This window comes from Phaseolus vulgaris, chromosome 7, assembly GCF_000499845.2.
Source record: "Phaseolus vulgaris cultivar G19833 chromosome 7, P. vulgaris v2.0, whole genome shotgun sequence".
Lineage (NCBI taxonomy): Eukaryota > Viridiplantae > Streptophyta > Magnoliopsida > Fabales > Fabaceae > Phaseolus > Phaseolus vulgaris.
This window is the reverse complement of record NC_023753.2, coordinates 9447448-9457819: the sequence shown is the minus strand read 5'-3', so window position 1 is coordinate 9457819 and position 10372 is coordinate 9447448. Positions and strand designations below refer to the sequence as shown.

The following is a 10372-nucleotide window of genomic DNA, read 5'->3' as shown; positions in this document are numbered from 1 at the left end:
CTTTAAATTATTGGAAATTTTTAAAATCATTTAAAATATTAAAATTTCATATTTTATAATTTTTAAAAAATTTAAACTACAAAATCTTAATTAGAAAAGTCATTCTTCAAAGTGATATTTTAAAAAACTATTATATTCTTACCAAAAAAATAAAAATTTACCTAATCTTTTTCATGTAATTTTTTTAAAATATCCCAATTAAGTACATAATATTTGAAGCGGAATCTTTTTATATATATTTATTATTGTAGATACCTTATTAAATATCCTGCTAAATAACCCTTTGTAAAATAAAGAACTTTTTTTGTTAAAAAAAATCCTTAGTTTTCAACTGCACTCCATCATTTCTATAACTGAAAAAACATGGTGGAATGAAACACATTTGTTATTCTACAATACTGACCTTGAAAAATGAAACACGAACGAACACAAGGTTGAAAACAATGGAAGAAAAACACGACAATGTAACAGATTCGTATTAGCGGCAAAATTTAAAACCGATTCAGAAAATGTATTCAGCAAGCAATTTAAACAAAACAAAAAAACCAGATCAACAAGACAACAAAATCAAATAAATATAATGATATCGGTTAGGACTATACATTAATTTTCGCTCAAAAGTTTACCTGCCTATCTTTAAATTAACCTCTTATCTACACCAAACTAATTTTAGAGGAGGGCATAACTATCCACAAACTGAGACCTATGTTACTCTCATTTTTATTTTTCTTATTTTACATTTTAATTATTTTACGAAAATATTATGTTGAAATAAATATTCTCGAGATATTTTACAGGTTTAATATTTATATTATAGGATTTTAAGAATGAATTTGTCACATATATAGTATAAAAGAATCTTAAGAGCAATATATATAAAAAAAAACTTACATATCTATTATTTTAAGGTTCCAATATTTTAAGGTTATGAATTAGAAGTAATATCTTGATTTTTTTTTATACGAAAACAATGTATATATGAGTTATTATTTATTTATCAAATATTTAGGATGATAAAATGAATCCAGTCCATTAGGTTAGTCCATCCACACATCATTATTTAAGTAGTCAATCTTTTGAATCTGTATTGGCCCGATTATAGGAGAATAGGTTACTCTGCCATCTGACCGTTTTTATTTATGATACTTTTCTATAAAGATGTCAGGTTTTTAGAATTAAAATTGATAGTTGTTAATATTTAGATGAACTTTATTTATATTATTTTTTATATATCATTTAATTTATAGTATTATTGATATTTATTTTATTTTATTAAACATTAATTTTTATTTGATTAAAATATTAAAATTTGATTCAATTTTATTGTTTTATTTTTTATTTTTATTGTCCAAAAATAAAATTAATGACTAAAATCAAACAAATAAATTTTAAACAAAGAAAATGCAAAAGAAAAAAAATATTAAAAAATAACCGTCATTATAAGATAAGTAACCGATTTAAACCCTTATAACGACGGACCAACAGTGGATGAGGTCAAAATTTGCCAACCGTACAAATACCACGTGAAAGTTTCACATAAGTATAATACATGCTATTTATTTAATTTATTAGTAATTATAAGAAAATTCACATTAATTTTACTTTATTATCCTTTTCAATTATTTATAGAAAAAAGAGATAAAAGCAGCAAAATATTATTTTCAACACTTAGACATCATTAAAAAAAATAAAGCAACATTTTAACAACTATTAAGAAAAAGATAAAAGAATATTTTCTCAAGCTAAACATATCTTTCCGCGCTTTCTTTGGGGTAAATTTCTGAAGCTAAATTGTTTCTTCTGCCATTCATAATTACTCTGCAAAAGAAACAAACCAGATAATGCATAATTTTGTAATCAAACTGCAAATGAGAAGTGCATCAAAGGAGCGTGGGAGTCCATATAAAACTCACTCATGGGACAGAAATGCACAACGACCCTTTCCTTCTTTTAGGATAAATCAGGTAAGAGAACAAAGGCATCTTGCAACTTTTTTGGGTTGATATCCTCATTTCTAACGCATTGGGGAAAATAAAATAAAGTTACTAGCACTAAAGAGTCAACAGTCGTGGTGCAGTCGACCTTCTCAATATGGCAAAACAACGTGAGCACCAAGAACATACAAATGAAAATTGATTCCCTTCAAGAATCCCACAATTTAAAAGAGTAAAAACGCAACAAAACAGTAATACTATATCCCAACATGCCAAAATGAACACCATCACGGAAAGTTGTTTGGTTTCCGTGTTGTGTCAATCTCCGCAGCTTAAATACGAACAAAATTACAAAATTCATAGGCAAAAAGGAAACATAGCAACAGCTTGCTCCTATTCATTAGGAAACAATCAATACAGAAATTTAATTAAAGTTGTGAAGCCGTAACATAATGAAATGTTAGATAGTTTTGCGAGTTGTGCAAAAAGAATGATTTACATGGAAGAAACCACATCACACTACAACCATAGCTGAAAAAAAGGCAAGCGAAAAGATAGCTCTACTTGATTTGAGTTCATCCTACAGAACTAAATATACAGATTTTTTGACTACTGAGAAAACTACAAACATTAAGTTCATAAGCACCAACCCACCTGGAGAGTGAAATAAATATACAACAATGGCTTTTCTTGAAGCATATCCATTCTACTAAATATTGAATATTTAACATTTGCATTCAATTATCGCTTGCGACTAATATTTAATGAAAGATTAGTCTGTCACTTCACTGATCTTCGGAAAATATTTAGTGAGATGGGTAAGGGATAGGGCTACTTTTATCAAAGCGGCGGAACCTATTACGGCTAATGCTATCCAATGTTGCCCCAAAAGCTCTCCTGCTGTATTCATAATTGTTGCCACTATAGTGAGATCCATTCCCACTAGGTTGGTCAGTTACACGAATAGGAGGAACTGGCATTGGAATTAAAAAAAATAAAAAATTGCTCAGCAAGAGTTAAGCTATGTTTTAGTAAGATTCTTCTATTGTCGGTAAAATATCAATCTAGGCGTGAAAATTTTTTAGCAGGTTAGTAAGACAATACACTACCTTGGGAATAATTTACTGCATAATCTGAATATCGATCAGAAGTTGATAGCCTAGCAGGGTGCTGAAAATTTTCTGAATTATTAATTGGGACTGCATACGACCTTGGCCTTTGAGAAGAATTTGATGAGGGGGTATTTGCTGTAGAGCCATTAAGGGTAGTTTTGTCTCTCCCAGATATCTGTTTATTGGCAGACAGTGCATGTCATAAACAAAGCTAAATACCGGGACAAAATTTCCGGGTGAAAGAGAACAAAAGCATGAAATGTGCAACGAAAACATCCAAACTATGAAAAAATTGGAAAACTCCATTAATCAGTAAAAATGAGCCATGGAAGCTTGTTCAAGAAATGTTTGAAAATAAAAAAGAACCAGGAAAAAAATGAACATGTGAACAAAAATTAATGAATGGTAGAGATTTAATGGTTAGGGCATTCATTTAATCAAAATACCTATTGTAACAAAATGTAGAAATAAGAGACACATGGAAATGAAATTAAGTTGATGACGTCTATTTGCAAAGCCCATAAAGCTTATAGAATGAATGTACGCACAACTTGCTCTGTTTTTTAAAAGAATCAAACACAGAATAAAACTCATGTTTTCATCCCATTCAAACACATCCACCGAATACTACCAAAAAGTTAAAAGTGGCACATCCATGATCCCATAAACCCAGTCACAGCCAAATACTACAAGGCTGCATATCTTGCAAACTTCCACTCAATAAAGCTAAAATTTCGTCTAACAATTTAAAATTAAGACTAAAACATATATAGTTATTAACAGGTTGAAAGCAGAGATGTCAAGGACGTACCGCAAACTTGAGTGTTCTGTTGTAGAGAGTTACAAGGCCCGAGAAAAGTCGGACAGCATAATCTGCAATCTCCTCAGATTCATATTCAGCAAAGGCAAAACCTTTCGGTTTCTCAGATTCCTTATCTTTAGGAATGTGCAAATCTACCACTCGTCCTGCTTGAATTAATATATCATACAAGACCCTGTCTGTCACCCTCTCGTCTAGATTGCCTGAGTCATATTAAAGTAACCAAATCAGCACCCTCCTACCATCTATACTGTGCATAAATCCAATTATCTAGAAGCAATTAAAACCTTATATTTACACAAATAATAAGCATCTCAATCAACCATCATTGAGAATTGAAATCCAGTTAAAGAATCCCCTGGAAAATAATAACATTAATGCCAGTTTGGATAGACAAGTGTAAAAGTACAACTGTAGGCTGTAAATGTAACTGAGAATAAAAAGAAATACATTCTACCATCATTGTAGTGAAACATCAGATCATGTTAATATTTACGCATATTTATCAAAGAATCACTTCTATCAATTAAACCTTTCGTACATTACAGGATACTTTCACAAAAAGTCCATAAATATGAACAAAGTATAACCTATGGAGAGGGGAAAGGGCTAATATAAAGGACTAAAATCGTATGATGTGCATTTGCGCAAGAAAAACCTCCATTCTTCTTGCATAAAATATAGCACAACTGTGAACAGATATTTCATCTCTTTAAAAAGCTATCTCATCTTCTTCCTGTAGCGCTTTACCTCTTTCCTCTCTAATTTATTTTCTATTAAAATAAAAGCTGTTTGTATAATGCTTTATTTGTTGGTCTATGATGTATCTAGCAGGCAGAAAGAAATGTTCAAGCTTTCAAGGGAATACCTGAACCCGCAAGTATGCTTTGGGCCATGTCATTGTGTTAATTTCTACACTCTACAGTGGAGTTACATCAGTAGATTTAGAAGAAGTACAGAATTATTTTTAACAAGGGAAATTATTTGATTCCCCTTATTTCTACAGCTAGTTCCCTTATATTAGTCTAAGGTCTTTCTTTTTCTTCGTATGTAAATTCCTTCCCTTTCCTCCCAACAAAATCTTTCCGCCACAACAAAAAATCCTATCAGTACACGTTCTCTTGAAACAAAAATATTATAGTGCGCAGACAATGTGATGAATCGATTTAATCTTCAAATAACACATCACCATACAAAGCTTCACAAAGCATAACCTTCCATTAAAACTAAAAATTAATGTAAGAAAAAAAATAAGAACAGCATGGAAATGAAAGTACAAGTTAAGAACACGTCACATGTATCTACCACTTTGTTTCGAACAACACGTAAAAGATATACAATACTCTTCCCAAACTACAGACGAGGAAAATTGCTATACTCCAGATAAAGTAACAGAAAAATCTTCAATGGTGACTATAATCAACAGTACAAGCTGTAACATGCTACTCAAACTACAGACGAGGAAAGCATGAGAAAGCAAAGATAAAGATTTCAAGAAACAAAAACTTCAAAAACGGAGATATCCTTAAAGAAACTCTAATCCATTCACAATTTCCACTAAAATTGACATGTTAATTTGCGATAAGCCAGAGTAGACCTTCCTATGAAATGCATAAGCTATAAACATCGCACACAAAATACAAACACTGAGAATCACATGCTAAAACCCTAATTTATATCCCTTGGTCAGCGAATGCCTCCTTAAAGTGTTGAATTCAGGCAATAGAATTGAATATTTAAGAGAAAATACATAACTATTCAAGAAATGAATAATGAAAAAAAAAATTGTACTAATCTCGAAGGAAATTGAAAGTAAAAAGAGTGGGTTTACCTATGTAAACACTGCAATTGGAGTTACCAGACATGGTGGTTTCTGGATCTGACGTGAAGGCCAACAACGAGGAGGTTGCAGAAGGCGGTCTTCAACTTCCGGAGAGGAAGAGCGAGTTAAAGAGAAAGGTTTGTGCTGTGACTGTTGGAAGCACCGATAATTGAAGAAAAAAGGGATTAGAGCATTTAAAAACACTTAGCTCAAAGATGGCGCTGATAACAGAAATTATTCAATAATCTAAATTAATAATTTCAGATTTATTAAAATGATAAATTAGGTGATGATGTACAATAATCTAAAATAAGTTATTCAGACACTTGTTTTTTTAACTGTATGATTCATAATAAATATTGCGGACAATGATTTCTTGCAATTCTCGTAGTATTTTATCTATTATTAATTGTGTAACAAAAAAATTGAGTGATACTTTATTTTTACGTTTTATTTTGTTTTTATATTTTTATTTATCTTATAATTTGTAAATTTATAACTTATTCGTTAATTTTGTAAAATTGTTTTGTATTATATTTTATTATTGTTATTGTAAGGTACTCAGACATTTGAATAATTGATTTTTTTTTTCATGTTTTCCTTCTTTTTTTTTTCTTAATTTTGATAGTTAATTTGATATAATTAATATTATAATGATAACATACCTTTGTTTTTGTTTGTTATATCTAATTATATAGTTGTAATAGACCATATTATTATTGATCTGTAATTAACATATATAATCATGATATAAAACATATTATCTAATTCTTTATATAATTTAGTGGGTATTAATTAACATATTTTTTTTCTTTATGTATTTTGTATATGTCGATTGATGGATATTCGATATCATATCGGAATTATGTTATTAAATTCTTTTATATATTATATTGATGTAATACACTACTTTTACAATTTACACACTTAGATAGATTAATCATTTATATATATATATATAATAACTTATTTTAGTAGATAATTAGTCACTTTAATTAAATTAAAATATATGATTTTAATTATTTATCCTTGTGTCTCTTAAATATATCACCTTTTAAGTCTTTTTTTTTATAATTTTTTCACGTGAAAATTTAATTCAATCTATCAAAATTATTTATTGATATTATATTGTTTTTGTAATTTTTAACTCGTCAACTCTTTACTTGTTCTTGTTGAGCTTGATTAACAAGTTAGAAGTAAGGAGGGACACACTCCCATTCTTTAAAACTACAAAATAAGATAAAAAAAAATTAAATTTTTTATGTTAGATTATTTAAAAAATATAAATACACAATAATGTGATAACTTAAATAATTAATATTTACTTTCAAATTATTAATTATAATAATAATTTTATATTTAAAGATAATAACTATTTTAATCTACTTAATAAAAAATATTAATTAATCAATTAAAAACTTACAAAACATTTAAATGATTAAATATTCTTTCAATATATAAATATATATAATAAAATTAAAAAAATTGGTCAATTAATCTGGCAATCCACCTTTTACATAAAGGATTAAGATTTCTAACCTACTTTTTGAGACTCAATTAGTCCTCTCCTATTTTTGACGAATAAATAAGAGATTGATCAATGCTAGGAGATTATTCTGTCATTGAAGTTAGTTACAAAAGATAGGATAAAGGTGTACATTAGTTTATTATATTTTTTCTTTGCAATTGAAGATTTTTCAGTGATGTTCCTCAAAGACATAAAAAGGTGAACAAGCATTGTCGGGTTCTTTCACTAAATTTATGTATTGTTTTTTAAATTACGATTTTGAGTATTTTTTTTCTTTCTATTTTTTACAAAAAAATAAGTAAGTTGTATGATATGATTTCAAAGTAAAAGTTGTTATACAATTTAAAGTCAAAGTTGTTCTAAAATTTTATCACCAGATATCAAAATTGTATAGTTTGAAGTTGTATTCATTGAATATGAACTTATGAATTTCCATAAAAAAAAATTGCCTAAAATTGTAATTTTTTAAAAAAAGGCACTACTTTAATGCAAAAATCACATTATTTCATATTTTTTACAAAAGCTAATGTTATATTTGATAAGTGTCAATGTGTAGTTTTTATGATTGATAAAATTGAACACTTTGGAACTTAATTGTTGTTTAATGTAAGAAAATTACTCTAATTTGAGAATTATTGAATCTGATTATATATTTTGAACCAAGAAAAAAGTGAAGAAATTTAATCTCAATTTTTGTGTAAATTGCAAATGAATATGAAGCATTGGAAGAATGTATTCAAGCTGGCATTAAAAGAAAGAAAGCAAAAACTTAATTGGATCACAAGAGGATTTAGCTCAAGCTAAATATGTCCAGAGTTGATTAAAGGTGCAGTACTAATCTAGTCCAAGCTAGAATCGCTAGCTCAAGCTAAAAATGCACCGAAAGATCTAGCTTAAGCTAAATTGGCTAGCTTGAGCTAAAGTTCATTATATAAATTTTGAAACACAACTCAAAAGGAAGCGGTGGAAACAAAAAGTGATTTTTAGAGAGAAGCTAGTGAAAGAAAGAGAAGAAAACCTCTTCTCTTAGGAGAAGAACTTGCTCAAATCAGCTCTTCTTATGCAATCCAGATAAAAAATGAAGATTGGAGGAGCTGTCATGAGTGGCTAAGTGCTTTCTAACTTGTGATTGAATGTAATCTACTCTGTTCAAATGTATTCTTGGTGATATATATATATATATATATATATATATATAATATTTTCGTTTCTACTTGTTTTTGGTATTTTCGTTTCATGTTTTTTTTTTTATAAAGTTTTCGTGTTAGGCATCACTATGCAACTTGACATCTCAGCTAAGCTGACACCTCAAGAAACAACAATCATCTGCCATCACATGAAAAAAATATCATTAAAAAAAAAAAAAAAATACAAAAATATAGGGGGACTAGACCAAAACCCATATGTTAACACAAATGATACATAGGTAGATTATACCTATTCATAAAGAATTCTAAGAACAGACTAGCTGAGAGTTTATTATACCAATGAAAAGATTCTCTATGAATAAATCCTAAATTAGCCAACTTATCAGCACACGCATTCCCTTCACGAAAAATATGAGTTACCCTAAACCTGATTGTCCCACAAAAATTAAGACAAGTATTCCATCGATTCTGAAGCATCCACGGAACATTAGTCCTAACAATAAACGCAGCACAAACCAAGGCAGAATCACATTCAAGCCAGTCATTAGTAAGTCCCATTTTTTTTAGCTTCCTCCATAGCATGTATAACTCCATAAAACTCAGCAACCAAAGCAGTTTGAACTTCAAGAAACGCTGAAAAAGCACCAATAAATTCTCCCATACTCCCACGAAAAATACCTCCACAAGTAGCAAGACCAGGATACCCCCTAGCAGCCCCATCAGTATTAATTTTGACCCAGCCTGGTGAAGGAAATTCCCATCTAATAGAAAGAGGACGAAGAACTTTACCACTACGAGTCTTAATACCGAAAAACTTAATCACGTTGAAGTCCAACATATCATTCTTCATTGAAGCTTTAGACGAATTTCCCACTAGACAAGTTAAATCTTTAATTATTGAAATGGCCTTAGAAACCCCAATCTTATCCTGATATCTAGCATAATTCCTCATACGCCATATCATCCATATAGAAAAGGTTATCACCGCAAGCTTAATCAATTTAACCAAAGGACTGTCATCACTCTTAATAAAAGAAAGTAGATCATCCTTATTAGAGAAATGAGAAGTAAGAAAAATTTGTCGTACCCAACTCCAAATATGCAATGCGTTAGAACATTCAAAAAATAGATGTTGAATAGATTCCTCTTGCTTTTCACAAAGCGAACAAATAGAACATATATGCAAACCCTTATTCTGAATACGTTGATCTGTAGGAAGTCGCTCATGAAAAATTTTCCAGAGTACTAGAGTTTTGGAAGGTGGAATAGATGAAGACCAAAGGAATTTACCCTAACCACCTGGAACTCCTGGTTCCAAGAAAAAAGTCCTAGCCGATTTAAGAGTGAAATGACCAGACTCATTTAGAATCCAATTAGGAATATCCTGTTCCTCTCTAATCATGATATGATTAAAAAAAAGAGGCATCTGCTGTAAAGAGAAGGGAATATTCCAATCACAACCTGTCCAAAATTGAGAGACTGTATCCGGAATGCTAACACCATCAGATAACCCTGCAATATTTGCTAAAGAAGTAGTAGAGCACCATTTATCATTCCAGAAATTAATAAAAGAACCTGTACCAACAGTCCAATAAGTATAGTCAAGTATGGTAGAATAAAATTGCTTAATTTCAGGCCAGAGAGAGGAAGATCTATAAACCGTTCGAAATTCATATTTTGATTTAAGAACCCTGGCTTTCAAGAGTAAAGACCAAGGTTTGTCGCTATAAGCAAAGTTCTAAGCAAGCTTAAGAAGATATGCATTATTTTCATGATGAAGATTAATGATATTCAAGCCTTCATCCTCAAGAGGTGAACAAATTTTCCCCCAATTAACGGTAGCAATACCTTTTTTCAGAATATCACCAGTCCAAATAAAATTCCGACACCACTGCTCAACTTGCTTAATAAGTGAAACAGGCCACTTATACATATTAAAACTATAAGCTAGAGATCCAGTAATCACTGTATTGACCAACTAAATTCGACCCATCATGCTAAGAGATTT

At 29.8% G+C, this 10372-nt stretch overlaps 1 protein-coding gene across 1 annotated transcript; it reads right to left on the bottom strand.

Annotated features, from left to right (window-relative positions):
- Positions 1–2334: 2334 nt before the first annotated feature.
- LOC137828591 (uncharacterized) lies at positions 2335–5903 on the bottom strand. The gene is made up of 4 exons (XM_068635229.1): positions 5698–5903; positions 3858–4069; positions 3044–3221; positions 2335–2907 (listed from the first exon to the last, which is right to left on the bottom strand). The coding sequence occupies exons 1-4, from the start codon at positions 5729–5731 to the stop codon at positions 2741–2743; spliced, it is 591 nt and encodes a 196-aa protein (XP_068491330.1). The 5' UTR covers positions 5732–5903; the 3' UTR covers positions 2335–2740.
- Between the last annotated feature and the right edge of the window lie 4469 nt (positions 5904–10372).

Excerpts from the sequence above, each read along its gene's own strand:
- LOC137828591 (XM_068635229.1), bottom strand. The coding sequence starts at position 5,731 with ATGTCTGGTAACTCCAATTGCAGTGTTTACATAG. Across the intron at positions 4,070-5,697 it reads CAATTGCAGTGTTTACATAG|GCAATCTAGACGAGAGGGTG; the intron begins GTAAACCCACTC and ends AATATGACTCAG. Across the intron at positions 3,222-3,857 it reads ACAGAACACTCAAGTTTGCG|ATATCTGGGAGAGACAAAAC; the intron begins GTACGTCCTTGA and ends GCCAATAAACAG.